The sequence below is a fragment of the Scomber scombrus genome, chromosome 4 (genome assembly GCF_963691925.1).
Source record: "Scomber scombrus chromosome 4, fScoSco1.1, whole genome shotgun sequence".
Lineage (NCBI taxonomy): Eukaryota > Metazoa > Chordata > Actinopteri > Scombriformes > Scombridae > Scomber > Scomber scombrus.
The window spans coordinates 18,106,353-18,128,064 of record NC_084973.1 but is presented as its reverse complement, the minus strand read 5'-3'; the positions used below and the strand labels follow the sequence as shown (position 1 = coordinate 18,128,064).

At 37.0% G+C, this 21,712-nt stretch overlaps 1 protein-coding gene across 1 annotated transcript in view; it reads left to right on the top strand.

Moving 5' to 3' along the window:
* Nucleotides 1-21,712, top strand: part of ntrk2a (neurotrophic tyrosine kinase, receptor, type 2a) — an 88,208-nt gene that overhangs the window by 49,719 nt on the left and 16,777 nt on the right. The window contains exons 14-15 of the mRNA XM_062417441.1: nt 12,180-12,368; nt 18,253-18,383. Coding sequence (XP_062273425.1) covers nt 12,180-12,368; nt 18,253-18,383 — 320 coding nt within the window. The remainder of the gene's footprint in view (nt 1-12,179; nt 12,369-18,252; nt 18,384-21,712) is intronic.

Below are 21,712 nucleotides of genomic sequence, written 5' to 3'. Positions count from 1 at the left end.
AGCTGTCCTGACAGATGGACACAAGGCCATGTGTTGCAGTACACAAACTTTATTCGGAGGTAGATTAGCGACATCACACTCAGAGGCAGTCCAGAACAGCTCGTAAAATTTTGCTGTTTCTTCACTTGAGGAAACTGGTGACCATTATTTTTATGCTCTCATGCTACTAAAAATGCTACTTAAAGGGAATTTGTGTCTCATAAAACATTGGTCCTATTTACATATTTTTGGTCATCATTCCAATCTGTACCAAGTGGCAACTACCACAGCTTAAGGCTGAAGCCAAAGACGAAGTACCTTACAGTTCAATCCAAGTGACAGCTGCTAGATGCTGGCTCCAATTGACTCCTTTTCAAAAAGCTAAATTCAGGCCCTGTAATAAGTGCACTCGTTGAAATTATTTCTCAGTTTTGTGGACTTACAATACCTGATGGCGTTGATTGACAGTTTTCTCACCTGTTTCTCTCCCTGATTTGCACATATTGTTACAATATTGTGGTAAGTTTAACATTTCTTGATTATGATACCTGCCCAGTTAGGATAATTTAGCTAAAATAGCTAATGTTAGCCCATATTAGCACTGCTCGGTGATCCAGTAAGAAAGCATTTGCTGTTTCTAGAACATTAAAAGGCAACACCATGCGCTTCTTATTTGGAGGGTCTTGAATCCAAACAGAAGAGATAGTGTCGACCAAAGCAACAACTGTGGGCTAAAAATCGCTTCTAGTGTAAACCAATGGGTGATGTCACACTTCACTATGTCAATCTTTAAATAGAGTCTATAATCTGCACTAATAACGCTATACCCACCAAGTCAAATTACTGAGGTCTGTGAACACAGCCACATCACTAAAGGTGTTAACAGATTGGATGCAGAGGAAACATGAGGGGTGTGATTTAATATGAAGTGATTTAATAAAAATTAGCCCCAGCTGGCACAAATTGTGGCAAAGTAGCAACTTCATATTACTGTATAAAGTTTTCAAATTTGGAGCAAAAACTTTAGTCAGTGTCCCAACTTTAATTCATGACCATTCAGTTAAATTTGTGAAGATATTAGAAGGCAATATTTTGCATTCAATCTCAACTCACCCTATAGAGAACAGAGGCAAATGAGGGACAAACCAAATTTTTAACATTAATTAATTTGACACCATTGTCCAACGTGATGAACAAGCCACAATCCAAGTCACTTTATTAACTGTGACAGGATGAGGTGAAGCAAGTACCTCAACAATCATTTCCATGTTCTTCAAGTGCTGCATGGTTTGCAACTGGATAATGTATAATATAAGAGTTGGAAAAGGAGCTGGGGACACAGAGAAAGAGACACAAGTCACAAGATGTTCATACGTTTTACCCAAACTTAAATCTAAGAGAAAACAATGATAAAAGGTAAAATTATACCCAAAATATGAAACATTCAACATAGTTTACAGACTGACGTCCTCATTCAAATTTAGTCTACCATACTTGCCAGTTTTACCTCAAATTAAAATAATTTAGACAATCTGAATAAAATGTGTGACCATTTGTTGCCCAATCGGACTTCATCATAGTAATCTTGTAGTGATTCATGGATTGCAGCAATTATTTTGATGAGTTTAGTGTTTCACAACCAATAGAAATAATAGCCAAACCTATTAAAATAAGAGCCAAATTGAATTGGGTTTTATTTTAACATAAAACTAGAATTGTCCTTAAAATAACGTATTTAACAGCTTAATCCCATCCTTTCTGTTCATCGCTTTAATTTCACAGAAAACAAAACAATCACAGCTCAGTGAGTGTGGGAGGAAGTAAAAGGATAAATTAGTCTGAAAACAATGACATAATTGACAGTTTTAGGGTTTATCTTCATGACCTGAACTTTGAAAGCAAGGCAATGTAATTTCGCAGCAGACTGCGAGGAGCTCCAGTCTGCACCAGTTTAAACATCGGTTTCATGTCTATTAACAGTGTCGGGTCGTGACCTGACCCCACTTACACTTTCACCTCTCCTGTCCATCTCTCTCTCTCCCTCCCTCTGCCTACAATCCCTACACTTCCATCCTCATTTCACCAAGTCACTCCCAACGGACCCTCCAGCACGCCACCTTTCTCTGTCTCCATCTCTCTCTCTCTCTCTCTCTCTCTCTCTCTCTCTCTCTCTCTCTCTCTCTCTCTCTCTCTCTCTCTCTCTCACACACACACACACACACACACACACACAGCCTCCTATTGCCCCTCAGCTTAACAGTATTTATAACGATTTGACCCTGAGACCTCTCTGTGTTAATGATCTTCAGCCCCTCCCAACACAAACACACACACATGCTGACAGACAATAACCTGTGCTCTGGTGTGCGCTGTGTATTTATCCTTCTTTTGTTACACTGAGGTAAACTCAGTGAGGTAAACTCAGTGAGGTAAACATTGCTAGCAACTAGATGACTCAAACTGCCCTCCACCAGTGGCTTCATTTTTCAATGAAGAATAATTTGGAAACCATGTCGTCTTTGCCAGCTGTGACAATGTAAAATGGCTGCTTCCCATTTACTAATAATGTTGGTACAGTTGAGATCTGAATTGAAGCAGTAATGGAATTATATAAGAGGATAAATAGAATGTACCCCTCTTATTTAGTATTAGAAGGACCTGTCTACTATTGGTCATGTGATGAAAATCAAATATTTCAACAACCTGCAGTGTCCTTTAATGTTGTAAGATGTATTTGCGCTATTCCTTTGATCCTGAATATTTCAGTCAAGGCTTTTTGACAAATACAACTGATGGTTACAAAAAGAGGAATGATACGAATTCTGTTCAAAGCTTTTGGGTGGCTAAACTTAACAGATCTGGTCAATTTCTGTATGATTATATAATTTGTATCATTAAATGTGGCATTTTTGCTTGCATTTCTTACATTTTGGCACTGGCCGGTGGAAACATTTACCTGAAATGGTGATTTTTATGTTTTCAGACTAACTAAAGGATTCTATTTATGGGTCAATAATTCATAATCCCATACTTAAATGAGCAACTGGGTGATCTATAAAATATATTGTCAGAAAAGCTTAACATTAATCATTCAAAGATTAAAGATTAAATCATTACAGGTTGACATTTTAGAGGTGGTTGTGCAGGAGTTCTTATGGGTTTTCATCAAAAGAAGGCACAGTTGCTGTATATCAGATCCAAAGGAAGCAGTTCAAGAGTATAATTTCTTACTTACATCCCAAACTGGCACGGTATTCGTCTTTTGTGCTCCATTACTATTTAGGGGTCCTTTTGTTTTGCATATATTAGCATAATATTGTGGTCCTGAACACAGGACAAGGCTGCCAGAAGACATACACACATTTACTGCACACATAAGTTTGCTCAGCTCCACACACAAAACAAACTATTGTTCTCTCGCTCTCATTCTTTTTCTCTCTCAAGGCCTTTTCTATACTCACCTACACACACATATACCAGCTGATTTAGACTCCTCTCTCTCTCTCTCTCTCTCTCTCTCTCTCTCTCTCTCTCTCTCTCTCTCTCTCTCTCTCTCTCTCTCTCTCTCTCTCTCTCTCACACACACAGACACACACACACATCCTCACACACAAACTCTCTCAGTTTCTCCCTCTCAATCAAGATCTGTCAGCAGCACTGGAGTCTGATATGAGGCCAGGGATAGAGGAAATGAACGATGTCAACCAGTGTTATAATTCAGCCGAGCCGACCACATGAGAGGGTATACATCTACTGTATTTTGTGCTCATGGGAAATCAATCTCAAGACATAATACAATGTTTGCAGGCCTATGCTCGTGTCTTGAAAAGGTCTAGAGAAAGACTGGGTTTCAGGTACACTTGCGTGTGTGTGTGTGTGTGTGTGTGTGTGTGTGTGTGTGTGTGTGTGTGTGTGTGTGTGTGTGTGTGTGTGTGTGTGTGTGTGTGTGTGTCTGTGTCAATGCCATTCTGAATAATGCTTCGATGTCCATGAGGACACCCATGCCCTAACATGTTTCTGTGGTGTTATTTTTTCTGCAACTGACAAACAGTGAAGAGCTGATGAAAGACAGGATGGAAGCATCTAATTATGCTCTTTATGAGAGCCTAATACACACAAACACATACATGCAAACACACGTTTTCTTGTTCACACCCTTAAAACACAGGGGATGCATAAATACGATGATATCACAGAGTTAGAAGCATGAAATCAACAATCACTCATAAGCTTTTATTACAGTACTTGTAGAGTACAATCCACAGACATGCTGTAATTTGTTAAACCCTCCATGTACCCGGGTAATTAAAATCACTTACAGGCATTGCATGTTATCATTAAGTTATTTTGTGTGTTCGCTTCAAAAGCCTTTATTTAATTTAATAATTTGCTGAGTGGACACAGTATAATATACATTGAAAACATCATAGCAGACTGGCAAAAAACAAAAACAAAAACCTGGCCTGGAATAAATAATAAGAATAAAAGAGTAGAGCAGCTAAAGATCCAGATATTTCACTCAGGAGTTGGTAGAGAGCAAAAAAAGAGCTAGAAGAGAGTGAATATTGGACTTAAATTCATTAGGTGGCAAGAAAGACGACTCCAAACGAATGATAATTGCTCTGTAACAGTTGAACAACATGTCAGCTTAGTTGATGATGTTATGTCAGTGTTGTGCTTCCATTGCCCCTAAGTAGCCAATAAATCAGTTAATGCAAGTTTAAGTAATAATCATTTTTTACAGAAACTAGACAACCACAGAAGAAACTAATGATGTTTTTGGTTAACATAGGGGAAAAGAAATGGCTAATATTAGAAAGAGACCAACAGACCATTAAATTGGACCTGTTGATTTTAAATCCAATATCCACCCACCTTTTAGCCTATATTTATCTATATTTATTCCACCACTCTGGGTGGCTCACTTCTTTTTTGTATGATGGATCAGAGAGAGCTACCCAGATAGATCAACTACCCAAAATAAAAAGCAGAAGGTGACTGAAAGCTGCAGTGATCCACAGTTTGAAGTGTTTATTTTAAGTGGGATTGGTGGAACCAGCAAGTTGTTGGATTTAATATTACACTACAATCAAGATACAGAGCTGTAAAATTATGCACAGTGAGAGTGAGAGTTAAGGTTGTAGGGTTACAGTTAGGGGTTAAAGGTGACACAAACACACACAGTGTTTTGAAATGTTCGGTAGCATGATGCCTATTTGTGTGTGTGTGTTTGCGAGAGAGAGAGAGAGAGAGAGAGAGAGAGAGAGAGAGAGAGAGAGAGAGAGAGAGAGAGAGAGAGAGAGAGAGAGAGAGAGAGAGAGAGAGAGAGAGAGAGACAGTGTGCCTGCCTGCACTTGTAAATTTAGCTGCAAGTGTTAGTTAGTGTTACAGTCTGTGAGGAATAAGCTGATATTGTTTGCATTTGCACTAAACCTAAAGACAAAAATTAGCACCAATGTCACAAAGTAAAAAAAACAACAACAAACAAACTTGTGAATATGGAATAAGCTTCATGGACTGTTTTCACTGTCTTAATTAGAAACTAATGAAACACCTCCATGTGTTGCCAAAACAAAAATGTTTTTCTGAAAAAGGGTTGGGCTCAGTGTCTGACTCACGCCAGCCCACCTCTCTGTTGTTTTCAGTTTCTTGCTTTATGTTGTTATCTCATTTTTGCTTTCAAAAATGTCTGCTGTGTGACACATGAATTTTAATATCCTATCTTGGTTAGAATATGTTGAAAGAACTCTCTGATAGAGAGGAATATTCTGTATAGACATGTTTCACACCAGATAACAGCAATGTAAAAAAGAGCACTGAATCTGGATTTCCTACTTTTTGGTTTTTACTCCTAGATTACTGGAATTTGTCTTTTTGAAGGCATGCATTAATTCTCTCAGTTACCCTCCAGCTTTGTAGAAATATACTTTCGTTTCTCTTTTCCCTTCACTTCTTCATTAAATGCTGCAGAGCCTGACCTAAAAAAAATAACCCAGCAGTCAAACATGAAACAACCAATGGTGACAAAGAACCTTGTGCTATTCTACAGGTTTGGCCCTCTAATTGGACTCTAGGCTTTGCTTGTTTCTGATTTTCCACATGTTGAAATGTGCACATTTGTTTTCATCCAATCACAATGATTCTTGTCAGCTCTTTGGAAGTTGTTTCCGACCATCTTCATCAACATTACTACTGTTGGTTCTCATCTGTCTTCGTACAGTGCTGTTGCACATTAAGACCTGTTTGTGTTAGTCATTGTAATGGGGCTCATGCTGTCATCACATTAATCTACCTCCTGCTTTACAAGAACGATAAGTGCCCAGCAAACACATAACGTTCCGGTGACCTTCCCAAAACGTTCCCAACAAGTTTTCTATTGAACATTCTTTAAAGAACATTTTAAGAACGTTGTATAAATGTTAGTGTCTAACGTAACATTCCCAAAACGTTCTAATAACCAGATGAAATAACGTTTTTATAAAGTAATTTTTAGAATGTTCCTAAAGTTCCCATTTGGTAGAATTTTGGGTAACCTTCCCACAACGTTCTAAGAAAGTTCTATAAATGACGGTTTTTATATAACAAACTCCTAAAACGTTCTAATAACCAGATGAAATAACGTTTTTATAAAGTCATTTTTAGAATGTTCCCCTAAAGTTCCCATTTGGTAGAATTTTGGGTAACCTTCCCACAACGTTCTAAGACAGTTCTATAAATGACGGTTTTTATATAACATTCCTAAAACGTCCTAATAACCAGATGAAATAACGTTTTTATAAAGTAATTTTTATAATGTTCCCCTAAAGTTCCCATTTGGTAGAATTTTGGGTAACCTTCCAACAACGTTCTAAGAAAGTTCTATAAATGACGGTTTTTATATAACATTCCTAAAACGTTCTAATAACCAGATGAAATAACGTTTTTATAAAGTAATTTTTAGAATGTTCCCCTAAAGTTCCCATTTGGTAGAATTTTGGGTAACCTTCCCACAACGTTCTAAGACAGTTCTATAAATGACGGTTTTTATATAACATTCCTGAAACGTTCTAATAACCAGATGAAATAACGTTTTTATAAAGTAATTTTTAGAATGTTCCCCTAAAGTTCCCATTTGGTAGAATTTTGGGTAACCTTCCAGTAATGTTCTAAGAAAGTTCTATAAATGACGGTTTTTATATAACATTCCTAAAATGTTCTAATAACCAGATGAAATAATGTTTTTATAAAGTCATTTTTAGAATGTTCCCCTAAAGTTCCCATTTGGTAGAATTTTGGGGTAAACTTCCCACAACGTTCTAAGAAAGTTTTATAAATGACGGTTTTTATATAACATTCCTAAAACGTTCTAATAACCAGATGAAATAATGTTTTTATAAAGTAATTTTTAGAATGTTCCCCTAAAGTTCCCATTTGGTAGAATTTTGGGTAACCTTCCCACAACGTTCTAAGACAGTTCTATAAATGACGGTTTTTATATAACATTCCTAAAACGTTCTAATAACCAGATGAAATAACGTTTTTATAAAGTAATTTTTAGAATGTTCCCCTAAAGTTCCCATTTGGTAGAATTTTGGGTAACCTTCCAACAACGTTCTAAGAAAGTTCTATAAATGACGTTTTTTATATAACATTCCTAAAACGTTCTAATAACCAGATGAAATAACGTTTTTATAAAGTAATTTTTAGAATGTTCCCCTAAAGTTCCCATTTGGTAGAATTTTGGGTAACCTTCCCACAACGTTCTAAGAAAGTTCTATAAATGACGGTTTTTATATAACATTCCTAAAACGTTCTTATAACCAGATGAAATAACGTTTTTATTAAGTAATTTTTAGAATGTTCCCCTAAAGTTCCCATTTGGTAGAATTTTGGGTAACCTTCCAACAAGGTTCTAAGAAAGTTCTATAAATGACGGTTTTTATATAACATTCCTAAAACGTTCTAATAACCAGATGAAATAACGTTTTTATAAAGTAATTTTTAGAATGTTCCCCTAAAGTTCCCATTTGGTAGAATTTTGGGTAACCTTCCCACAACGTTTTAAGAAAGTTCTATAAATGACGGTTTTTATATAACATTCCTAAAACGTTCTAATAACCAGATGAAATAACGTTTTTATAAAGTAATTTTTAGAATGTTCCCCTAAAGTTCCCATTTGGTAGAATTTTGGGTAACCTTCCCACAACGTTTTAAGAAAGTTCTATAAATGACGGTTTTTATATAACATTCCTAAAACGTTCTAATAACCAGATGAAATAACGTTTTTATAAAGTAATTTTTAGAATGTTCCCCTAAAGTTCCCATTTGGTAGAATTTTGGGTAACCTTCCCACAACGTTCTAAGACAGTTCTATAAATGACGGTTTTTATATAACATTCCTAAAACGTTCTAATAACCAGATGAAATAACGTTTTTATAAAGTAATTTTTAGAATGTTCCCCTAAAGTTCCCATTTGGTAGAATTTTGGGTAACCTTCCAACAACGTTCTAAGAAAGTTCTATAAATGACGGTTTTTATATAACATTCCTAAAACGTTCTTATAACCAGATGAAATAACGTTTTTATAAAGTAATTTTTAGAATGTTCCCCTAAAGTTCCCATTTGGTAGAATTTTGGGTAACCTTCCCACAACGTTTTAAGAAAGTTCTATAAATGACGTTTTTTATATAACATTCCTAAAACGTTCTAATAACCAGATGAAATAACGTTTTTATAAAGTAATTTTTAGAATGTTCCCCTAAAGTTCCCATTTGGTAGAATTTTGGGTAACCTTCCCACAACGTTCTAAGAAAGTTCTATAAATGACGGTTTTTATATAACATTCCTAAAACGTTCTAATAACCAGATGAAATAACGTTTTTATAAAGTAATTTTTAGAATGTTCCCCTAAAGTTCCCATTTGGTAGAATTTTGGGTAACCTTCCCACAACGTTTTAAGAAAGTTCTATAAATGACGGTTTTTATATAACATTCCTAAAACGTTCTAATAACCAGATGAAATAACGTTTTTATAAAGTAATTTTTAGAATGTTCCCCTAAAGTTCCCATTTGGTAGAATTTTGGGTAACCTTCCCACAACGTTCTAAGAAAGTTCTATAAATGACGGTTTTTATATAACATTCCTAAAACGTTCTAATAACCAGATGAAATAACGTTTTTATAAAGTAATTTTTAGAATGTTCCCCTAAAGTTCCCATTTGGTAGAATTTTGGGTAACCTTCCCACAACGTTCTAAGAAAGTTCTGTAAATGACGGTTTTCATATAACATTCCTAAAACGTTCTAATAACATGATAGTTGTAACGTTATTTGAGGGTAATTTTCTAACTTTCCCCAGAGGTTCCTGCACCAAGAGCAGTTATTACACATATGCCATACAAAAATAATAATAATACAAATATTGCACCATTCCCCACAATATAATCATATTTACAATTGCCTCCAACTGAACACCACAAAGACAAAGGAAATGATAGTGGATTTCCAAAAGTCCAAGCTCCTTTTTCAGCCAATTCGTGGGGTGGATATTGAGGTAATGCTAACCTACAAATATCTGGGAGTTCACCTGGACAACAAGTTGTACTGGTCCCCTAACATAGATACACTCTACAGAAAAGGACAGAGCTGCTCTTTTTCTTAAGGAGGCATCATATCCTTAGACATCTACAAAAATATGCTGCAGATGTTTTTACCAATTGTACTGTTCTATGCTGCAGGGGAGGCAACATAAAAGAGAAAGATGAAAGACAGCTGGACAGGATGTGGTGGAGCAATGCACACACAAACGAAGTTGGAAACCATCTTTTCGGAACTCTGACCATCCTCTTCATAGCGCCTTAGTGGAATGAAAGGGATGAGGCAGAAATCCACTGATCCAGCTACGTTGCTGAAAGATTCTGGAAATGTTTCATACGAACTGCCATCAGAATACATCATTTGTTTTGTTGAGCTACAAAGCAATTGAATTTGCCTTCGAGAATCAATAAGTTCTATTCTATTCTATTCTATTAATTCCTCTTCCCCTCCACCTCACACACACATCATCATTGTAGCAGTGTGATTGAAAAAGTAAAAGAGAATTGTTACCTATTCAGTATACGGCAACATGTAACTTCCACCCAATGGCATCAGCTGATACTCTATGTAATGAATGTGATTTGGGTTGTACGTGATCCCTGAGGGTGGATGGGGGCTGTGGCTCAGGAGGTAGAGCAGTCATCCTCCAATTGGAAGATTGGCAGTTCGATTCCCGGCTCCTCCAGTCTACATGTCGATGTGTCCTTGGGCAAGACACTTAACCCCTGGTTGCTCCCGTTGCTGTGCCAACAGTGTATGAATGCAAGTGAATGGTTAGATTCCTCCTGATGTGCAGGTTGGCACCCTGCGTGGTAGCTGCCTGCCATCAGTGTATGAATGTGTGTGAATGAGTTGTAGTGTAAAGCGCTTTGAGTGGTCGAAAAGACTAGAAAGGCGCGATATAAGTACAGTCCATTTACTATTTGAGGATAAAAATCCTGACGTTCTCAAAACGTTCTGGGAACATCATAATAACCTTCTGGTAACGTCAGGAAAACTTGCAGTTTTAACTTAGAACGAACGTTTGAGAGAAAACATTCTGGTAACCTTCTTAAAACGTTCTATTAACCTTCTCAAAACGTTCTGGGAACATCATAATAACCTTCTGGTAACGTCAGGAAAACTTGCAGTTTTAACTTAGAACGAACGTTTGAGAGAAAACATTCTGGTAACCTTCTTAAAACGTTCTAATAACCTTCTCAAAACGTTCTGGGAACATCAAAATAACCTTCTGGTTACGTCAGAAAAACTTGCCGTTTATACCAGTATACTACGTTGTGTTGCAACGTTAAAAAAACGTTCCTACAACTAAAAAAAAACGTTCTCATAACGTTTTGAGAACCGAAATTTGTTTGCTGGGTGAAGTAAGGCAGGTCAGTCCTGATTACGCTGCTGTCATATGACGCCTTTAGACTGTGCAACAACAAATGATCGTATACATTCATTGAATGTCACATTGTGTGAGACTACAATATCAATTTGAGGCATGTCAAATTGTGTGCTTGAATGTATGGTGTATCGTGGTGCTATCATTGAATATAAATCATGTTTATGAAAGCATCACCTTGTGTCTTTAATCTGCGCAGCTCTGATGTTTTGAAAATGCAGCAAGGTTGCATAAATCTCTTCTTCGTTTCACCTCCATCATTTTGTTTTTTGTTAGTCATGGACATATGAGACATAAGAGAACAAGTGTGTTTTCCCCCCTAAACTTCATTTATGAAATGCCGGCCAGTGAATTCGTTGTCATTTCATTTCATATTCTGATTAGTTATTTTGTAGATATGGGTCAACTTTCGTCTTAGACAACCCACAGTTGCAAAGTGTAATAGGGCTAGAGACAGTTGAGATAACAGTACGCAGGCTAGGTGTTTTCTCAAAGGCATTCATATTGTTGCAGTCATTTGTGCATACAAAAATTGACGGAGGTAAAAATAATTTGAAAGACAGCTTGAAACCAATCCTGCATACTTTCTAAGCTCTACACACCTGAGCAGATGCTGCAGGAAGCAGGTGTGATGACAGTTTTGGAAAGTTACAAATAGTCAGACACAGCTTTTTCCTTCCTGATGATAGAAAGGTTTCATATGAAGGGATTTTAATAGCAAATAACAAACTCTTCTCTTAACCATTTGATGCATTTTTTAAGCTCTATCAAATACAATGATATAAACAAACTGTAACTGTTCATATATGGAGCTTCATAATAAGTATCTTTGCTGTCTCACAAGTCACAAAATCTTAGAGGATGAGAAGCGGTGTGAAAAACACATGCATACACATCTGGCTGTGTTGAGATTTCTAATTTTTTAATCTGTGAAAGGGCTCTGACAGTGATCAACAACTAACATGATGAGTAACGTCTTTCTCTCCTTCTCATACAGTAGATGTCTTGTAATCAATAATAACAGCTTAACCTCCCCTCATTATGACTTCATCTCCTCGATCTTTGCTAATAACAGCTTTATAACTTGATTAACTCTCTTGTGTCCTTATACTATTAACAAGGCAGGCATGTAATGCTTTTTCTGTCTCACGTGGAAGACCTTTCTTGATCATTGCAAAGATAAAATCAACAAACCAAACTGAGCAGTGCTTATCCCCCTCCCTTTCTGTTCTCTTAGGACCATCCTCAGTGATCAGTAATGATGATGACTCGGCTTCTCCTCTTCACCACGTCTCCAATGGTAGCAACACCCCTTCCTCCTCTGAGATGGGACCCGATGCAGTCATCATCGGCATGACCAAGATCCCAGTGATAGAGAACCCTCAGTACTTCAGGAGCACAAACAGTCTACTCAAAACGGACACATGTGAGTAATAGCCTCAGTTATCTTTAATTCAAAGGAAGATTTTATAATTATGAGTTCTACTCCCAAATATTCAAATGACCTGTATGTGCATGACACATGGAGCTTACCATGGCAACATATCTCCTGCTGTGGTGGCAATGACTTTGGAGCTGATGGTAAGTTGTCAATTCTGAGGGAGAGGTGGGAAATAGAAAGTCCATATACACGCAAATGTGTCTGCGTGTGTATGATCCAACATATGTTAGGCACAAATCCATTCATAAATTCGAGACTTCCATGCATGACTCATACACATACATTACCAGAGCCACTGAGAGAAAAACACACAGTACATGAGCCATTTCAGTAAGAGGTTTTTTTTTTTTCTTCCTGTGGATGACCAGCCCCAATTGATCTAACCTCACAACATGTACACACTAGAAATTCAACAGCGCAAAAGACAGGAGGGCAACAAGAGGTACAAGAAAGAAAGAAAAAAAAGAGAAACATGAGGAAACAGAAACAGACACTCACACACAAAGAACAACGGTAATAGGCAGATGCAGAGCACACAAGGATACTGACCGGGTCCATCAACGTGACATTATGATTATTGACAAGTAATAAAAGCTTCTCCAGGCTATGGCCTTGTGTTGCAGTAAATGTGTGTGTGTGTGTGTGTGTGTGTGTGTGTGTGTGTGTGTGTGTGTGTGTGTGTGTGTGTGTGTGTGTGTGTGTGTTTGTGTGTCTGTGCGTGTGTGCGTGCGTGCATGTGTGTGTTCTTAATATATTACAGCCATTACAACTATTACTCTGTGTGCGTCTTTGACTCACAGACAGGAAGCATAAATACTGAAAGTCTCTGACCGATTATTTGGCACTCTGCCTTTTCGGACCCGCACAATAGCCTTTGATGGAGACAGTTTGGCAAAGTGCTGCTAGGTTGCATGCCAGGAACTTTTTAAACAACAGCCTTAAGCAGCTTACTACCTGTAATACTGAATACAGTAATACACCTTTCTACTTTAAAGATGAGCAACAATTATTCTGCAGAGATGATGGATCCGCTTGTAATTACGAGAACTGTTAGCTGTGTTAAAAAGCATTAGATGTGCAGCTTACCTCTGAAGTGAACACCTCATTAACAATAATAACATCATAGAGGTTTACATTGTTATAAAGTGTGTCACATGCATTATTAAAGAGCTACAGTAAGGCACATGCAGATTTGGATAGCTGGTAACACCACATATACATACACATATTAGGCAAATAGAAATACTGAGGTTATTGAGTCCACGTCCCCGCAAACCTCCCAACAGAACACCCCCCCCCCCCCCCCCCCCCAAAAAAAAAAAAAAACTCTGCAATTTGATAATGTGGGTTGACTGTCCTGTTTTATTTCCTGTAAATTTAATTTAAATGGAGCAGTTCTTTCAAGAAAAATATACTGAAATCAGCAAAAGATTATAAAGGCAACACAATGAAATTGAAAGTGTTATTTCCTCTGTACCATAGGCGATTTTAGATTTGAGGTGCTCAAGCACCCCTAAATTTGATCTCAGCACCCCTAACAGTAAAATGAATTATTATTATTATTTTTTCGTAAAACATATTTTATACAGGTTTAATTTACTTTGGATAGTTCTGTCATTAATATTGTGTTTCCCTCAGTGATCATTAACTACCTGAGTGTCCTCTCTGTAGAAATATGTGATTATTATTATACACTATAAATCGCTCAACTATGTATTAATATTTCTTGTTGTAATTTATGTTATCCATAGAAATGAGTCATTTAGCAGGGGGTTTGAACACTTGCATGGCATTGTATGTTAACATCTCACTCTGTGCTTGAGCCCACCTAAAGGTCTGATCCTAGAATCGCCCCTGCTCTGTACTTACTACAAGATTACATAATTCTGTCAAGGAAACTTTGTGTGAATATTTTAGGAAGTTATGGATCCATGAAATAAAACATATATTTAATTTCACAACGTAAAAGTCGAAGACCCTCTCCACCCTGCAAGAAGTACAATTCTGATGGCAAAATATTTAATCCTTCAATATTTTGTTGGCTTAAATTTAGTCAAATAATAATCAAACCTATTAAGATGTACTGCATACTGAAATAAGCTCATCAAATATGTTTAAATATGTCTTTGTCTCCTCTCAAGTACTAAAAGTGCTAAAACTCCATATACCCTCCAATATATACTCCATATATACACTCCAATACCCTGAGAAATAATTAAGGACACGACCCCAGACTCTTCAGTGGAGGAGACACTTTTTTCTCCTTTCATAGTTGTTACATATTGCTTTATGTATTTATTTTTCGAACATTTCCATCTCAACAGATCTTTTGAGGTTTGTATATTGTTGTATTGAGGTAGAGAGGATTAACATTGCTCTGGAAAATCTGATTCATACAGTAAGTGAACACATGCATACACAGGCGCATAAGACACAGTAAGCTTATGAAAATATAGGTCACAATTAGCTACACCTTGTGATAGGAGGGCAGACAGCTGGGAGTGGCGGCTGACTTAGAGGAGGTGTGGTGGAAAGTCATGACATTAACTGGGCGAGGAATTTGATGGAGAGCAGATTTGAAGTCTCTGGTCGCTCTATTTTCAAAGCATCTGTCAAACATTATTGTGTCTTTGTCTTGTCGTACTGCTTAATTTCCACATAATTTCCAAGGTGCTGGAGCTGTTTTATTTCAGAATCCAGGGTCATAGAAAGATTTTGGCCAGATGAGAGAAGGAGAATCGGAAGAAGAGGCAGATGGCAAACAAGGAATAATTATGTCCCGAGACATTAATTTCTTTGGTTGTAAGATGCTGATTAAGGAGGATTGGTGTGAAGAGTGGCTCTTCAGGGAGATGTGGATAGATCGCAGGAGAGATAGAAAAGGCAGATGGAAAAAGATTGAAATATTATTCTTCTTGATGGTAATCATAATAAACAAATGATGGAAAAATACTGATAAAGCAGCAGAATGGGAGAAGAACATGTGTCTAGATATTAATGTTTAGAGGATATTGATTAAAAATTGAGGGGAATGGCAATAAGGAGAAATAAATGATGGAGCAGAATGATGATAAATAGGGAAACAGAGAAAGATTATGAGACTGGATAGGGGAATGCTAAACAGGGGAAAATGAGTGAGGATGATAATCATGGAAAATGGGTACTATTAATGAAAAACATTGGAGAATAACAGTGTAAAGTTTGGTAAATGGGGGAATAATATTTTTGTTGAGGAGAACAGGGCTGATGTGCAGCATTGCACGTAGATAAAGTTAATAATGATGTTAATGTTATAAATCTAAGCACAAGGACAAATTTCCCTGTCATGAAAAAACAATGGTGGAAATATGGTCAGCACATCAATTTATTTGCTATTTGAGGGTGTTAATTAAGGAGAAGCGTTTTCATGGGTGAACACATATTACACAGTAACCACAGTAGCAACTGGTGCGGTGAGGTAATAAACTGGTTAAATGGTGGACAGTTGGCTTGTGGGGATGTGGGTTCATTGTGTGCTGCTGTACAGGGAATTGTGAAGATCTGTGACCTGGTATTGTACCTACTGTTGTTTTTGTTGTTGGACAATAAATGTAAACATAGACTTTAAACCACACTGAGGATACGTCTATATTCGCAGCTCTTTCAGAGACTGACTAAGCAGAACATGCAGCCCACAACTCATCTTTATTTTACATTTTATACATAATTTATGAAAATAGCATGAGTGTGAAAGTATGAATAAAAAAACAGGATTGTGAAGCATGTCAATTAAAAAAAAACATTAAATCTATTTTCTGTTCTTAAAAAATCATCACAGAAGCCATATTACAATGCAACAAAAACGTTGAATATTCTTACAAAATAATTACAAAAGGAAGGCTCAACTTGGATTTATTATAGTAATATCAGTTTATTGTTAGTAAAGTATTATGGTATAGAAACCATAATTTTTGATCAACTTAGTCTTCTGCATTATATTCTGTGAACCCAAACCTCTTATAAATCAACAACTATGTGATTTATGATAGCTGTAAAATGAATAGACCGCTTGCCACAATATACTTGTATCCATAATATGGAGGTGTGGCTGCCCTGTTACAATATGGCAGCTGCATTGACACATTAATATTAACATGATTAGCAGCACCTAATGCAGATCTGTGTACAATAGCGAAATGTGACAAAAATGTGATTATCAATATACCAAAACTGTGATCTTTCCCTGACCTTAACCAAAGTGCTTAGTTAGTCAAAACAAAGAAGGAAAAAAAGTTATAACACAAAACAAATTAGTAATATATCAAACATATTTTTAGGAGACAGGTTTTATATATTGTGCACTGTACATGTGCAAAGCCTGCAGATAAACTCATGCAGAAACACCCACTGAATAGTGTGGGCATGTTGTCTTCCACCATAATCTTACACTAAGAAATAGATGCTTTCGAGTATCTGATTCAGGCAAGTGGTGTCTCTTATCTCTCCCTCTCTCTTCACCTTTCTCTCTCTTACTCTCTGTGTGTCTCCTTCCCCCTCTCTCTCCCTCTCTCAGTGAGATATTGGGTTATGGTGGATCTCAGTATCTTACAGTGTAGATCGATGCAGCTTCTGAGAGTCTAGCTGGACTTTAATGCGATATTCTGAGTGGACAGCTTTTCTTCAAATGCACCTCTTAATCACATCACAGATAAATCTCAGTCTAGTATGGGTGTGTGTGTGTGTGTGTGTGTGTGTGTGTGTGTGTGTGTGTGTGTGTGTGTGTGTGTGTGTGTGTGTGTGTGTGTGTGTGTGTGTGTGTGTGTGTGTGTGTGTGTGTTCAAGGATCCAAGTGCATGGGTTATAGGATCATATGTGTTTCTTTCCATGCAGACAGTTGCACATCTGGCCTAGAGTCAAGAAGACGGGGCTTAGCTAGGTTATAGTAAGGACACCACACTGTTAATCATTCTGTACAAAAAAAAAATCATCACTGTGGTGAGATGCCAAATTTTCTAAAAAGTCAGCTGGCATGGAGTCAGAAGTTACTTAGCAACAGAGAGCAGGTTTGTCGACTCTGATCCAACTGTGAGTGAGCAGAAGGCAGCAAGAGATTACGTAGGTGAAACAGACTTTATTTACAGATACATATTGTGTATACAGTTTACACTGTAGTCAGACCTAAAGCAAATCAGTGTACAGTATACAGTGAGTTTGTTTATTTTCTGCAGCATCCATATGATGTGTAGACAATTAGATAATATGGTATGCAATAGAAAACATTATCATAAATTGAATTGTGCACAATTTACTAATATTTCCACCTCTGTTAATTGTGTTTATCTTAACTTGTAGTGGGGTAATATGGTCCCTATAAGAGGGCTGTATGAGTAATATTGCATCTTTTCTGAGTAAAAAAAAAAAAAAAAACTGCAAGTGGATTCCTGGCACACTCCAAGAAAAAATGATAGATGCACTATATAAAATGTAAATTATTATATTATATTTTATGTGTATTATATAATTAATACAAGATTATTACATACTATGTGTTACTGCTTTGTTAATATTATAGATAATCCAATAAATAATATTTGATGTATAATTAAAAAATAATGTATCAGTGTTTAATAAAAGACATCTATCAGCTATGTAACCTTCTGTCCTTCTGTAGTGTAAAACTAATATGTTTGTAACCATAAGTGAACCAACATATGTTGTGTTTCTAATGTTGAGTGTGTGTGTGTTTTTTTTTTCTCTCTCTCTCTCTCTCTCTCTCTCTCTCTCTCTCTCTCTCTCTCTCTCTCTCTCTCTCTCTCTCTCTCTCTCTCTCTCTCTCTCTCTCTCTCTCTCTCTCTCTCTCTCTCTCTCTCTCTCTCTCTGTGTTCAACAGTCGTCCAACATATTAAGAGACATAACATCGTGCTGAAGAGAGAGTTAGGAGAGGGGGCGTTTGGGAAAGTCTTCCTGGCTGAGTGTTACAACCTCTCACCTGACCAGGAGAAGATACTGGTGGCTGTCAAGGTAATTTCAAAGGCCCAATTGTCTTATTTTTACTTACTTAAGTGCAATAACACATTTCATATGTAAGTAAAAGGAGGTTTTGTGTCACTTTATAGTGTTCAAATATCAAAGTGTTAGTAATAATGTACAATCATAGAAAGGTTTGTATTATATAAAATGTTCTACAGTATAACAAGAGCAGCCCTAACCTCAACAATTTGTTTTTACAATTTTCTTGATTTTTTTTTTTTATTTAAATGTGAGATTACAGTGCAAGTGACTTTGGGAATTGAAGGGAAAAAATCTGTGACCTATCATTATAATCACATTATTTAAAAATCAAAACTTTGCTTTTTGTAGCTATTATCAACCAAACTACAGACACAGAAGGACAATTTGTCTTTGAAATAAAATGCCACCCAGTCTGTATATGAGGAGTCTAGTTTCAAAATAAGATATCATCCATTTTTAAATCCCTGCCCCTGCAGAATGATTGGCTGGCACCAAAATAAACCCCATAATGTTATTACTGAATGAGAAGTTATTGCCTTCTCTACTATATTTTGAAATGATATCTGATAATTTGAAATATTGAACAGTTTACAGCAGATAATCTTATGTTCCTGAAATGGATACGTGGCACTTTGAAATGAAATCCTTCACAAGGCATCTGTACAGTATTTAGACTCCTCCTCACCTCCATTTCCTCTGCTATTGTTAGCTGCTTGTTCCTTTCAAGAGTTTCTCTGTAAACCACTGACTTCCGGGGATCAAATTGAATGGTTTCCCAGACAGCGTCCCCCCAATCCCATCTCTCCATCCATCCATTTCTCCATCAAAGATGCTTTCTCTGCTCGTCTGTGGTGAAACAGGATCTGATTGGTGAAGAAATTCTCATTAACAATACATGACCTGTAAGACCCCCCTTCCTTCTCTGTTTCTCCTATGTCCTCCCGTAGTCCCCCACTTCCTCTCCCTTTCTCATCTGCAATACTTTTTCTCTTTCCTCTGCAGCTCTCATCTCTATCTTGACGTTTTCCTCAAATCTCAAATCTTTTATCTTCCTACACTTCCTGTTTCCCTCCAGCTTAGCTTTAAAGCGCTTGCTGGCCCACTGATGTTTGCTGCCAGCTTAGCTTCAGCTCTGTCTGAGCAGTCTGTAAAATATGCACCTGAAAATCCTGGGAAGCAGAATTCTTGGATGTAAAACACGGTGCAGCGTTTTGCTGACCACATGTTAATGTATAATCTGCGCTCAATTTACATTAAAAAATAAATTGTATCTCAAACTGCTAAATGTGTGGTTGCCTATAGACGTAATGTAAATAAATCATTTAAGCATTACAGTCAGTTGATTGATTAAACTCTCCTAATTCATCAGATTTTTTTTCAATTAGCTAATGTACCATCTGCTCTTTTCTTCTCCCTCTTGTGGTCAACTGCTGTGACTCACCATTTCTCTCGAGTTGTCTTTCTCTTCTCCTTGCTGCTGCAACAACAAAGAGAAAATGCTGATCGAAACAGACTTTTCAGACAAAGAGATGATGGCCTTACCTTCACTTCCTCCTTAAAGTGTTGGTTCATCCAAATTACAAAACAAACTATAATAACTATTTCTTTGGTAGAAAGCAATTCAAATGAAACCAGATTCTGTAACTAACGCAATTTCTTGTGGAGTATTTATTTCCTCTGTCTTTCTGCAAAAAATATAAAGTGTTCCTGCGTTTACTATCCAAAACCAGAACTGACTACATACCAAGAGATCTACGTAAGAAGCCATGTTTATTAGTCGGACCAACCATGAACCAGCTCTTTAACCATAAATGTGTCACTGACTGACTGATTGACTGACTCACTAAGTGATAAAGTTACATCACTGGTCAGTCGGCCCAGTGTTGGAGTTTCCCCATTGGCTGTTGCTCTTTCAAAATGAATGAGTCTTTGGGGGGTGTTTACAGATAATTTTGAAAAACACACATACTGACTGACGAACTGAGGCTCTGACACTGACAACATACAAAGAGACGCGACAGATTCCATTTTACCAGCCTTCAGGTCGGTCAGCAGCTAGTTAGCTTGGCTGTGCTGTTCTGTGGCCAATAGACTGTACAAAAATAAGGTGTAGCTGCAGTGTGTCATTTTTAAAAGCCCCAGGTGTGTGCTGTAAAAGACATCACAGCATGGATATAAAGTCACACAGCTGTTATACTGTTAGCATAGCATGCTAATGCTACATAAACATATGGATGGGACCATATGTTTACAGACATCTGCACATAGAAACAGATGACAGAGCAGGGGGAGTTAACAGATAATTAGAATAGTTATAATTAGAATTAAAATAAGTTCTCTTTCAAATACAAAATCCCAAGATATACGTGGAAAGTGTTGCTCCTGTAACTGCATTTAAACCCTTATTTTTGACTGAAACATAGCTTAACCATGCCATGAGATATGCTACTTCAATACACAACAATGAATATTACAGGGACAAAAATGAAAGAATTCACATTACAGACACCACCACCTACTATCCCTGTAACAAACTAACCACAGTTACGCACAATCGTATACTAGGTTTTGACTTAGTCTGGGTGTGCTGACCCTTCAACATTTAGCAGTGTGTAGATTTGTGTGTTCACAGATGGCACAAATTAATTAACGAATGTATTCTAAATCAGGTAAAACTAAAACGTACAGAGTATTAAGGGCCAGGCAAAAAAAAGAGAAGAAAAAGTCCAGCACAAGAAAAAAAAAAGCCAGGCAAAAAAGAAAAAAAAGAGAATTAATAGGCTTTACGTTATTGATATGATACATTTATCAGTTACGAATACAGTTTCACCACTTCAGTAAATCACCTTCACACTCCAAAGACGTACACACTTCAGCTGTGGTCAAGCCTCCGCAGTAACTTGATTTCCTTTTTCTTTTTTTCTTTTTTTTTCCTGGCTTTTTTTTCTTTTCTTTTTTTTCTTGTGCCGGACTTTTTTTTTTTTTTTTTTTTTTGCCTGGCCCTAATACTCACACACTGCACACTGGCTTTCTATTTGATATGTAATCTTGTTGCACACTGATTTGCATTTTCTATTGCTCACTTCCTGGAAGTTCACTTAAAATTTGCACATTTGCTTTAATTGCTTCAAGATTTGTCAGTGGATTATCATTGGTCATTTTTGTTCAGCATAAAGAGACATGTAGATCCAACTTCAAAGAAAGAACATGCAGTGGTTTCCATTTCCATGACCTCCCCTCATCAGTGCACGCTTACAGAGTTCCTTATGCACAGCACATACTTCCGTTGCACTCTGTCATGCACGCTACATTACAGATACATGCTCTCCCCTGTACAC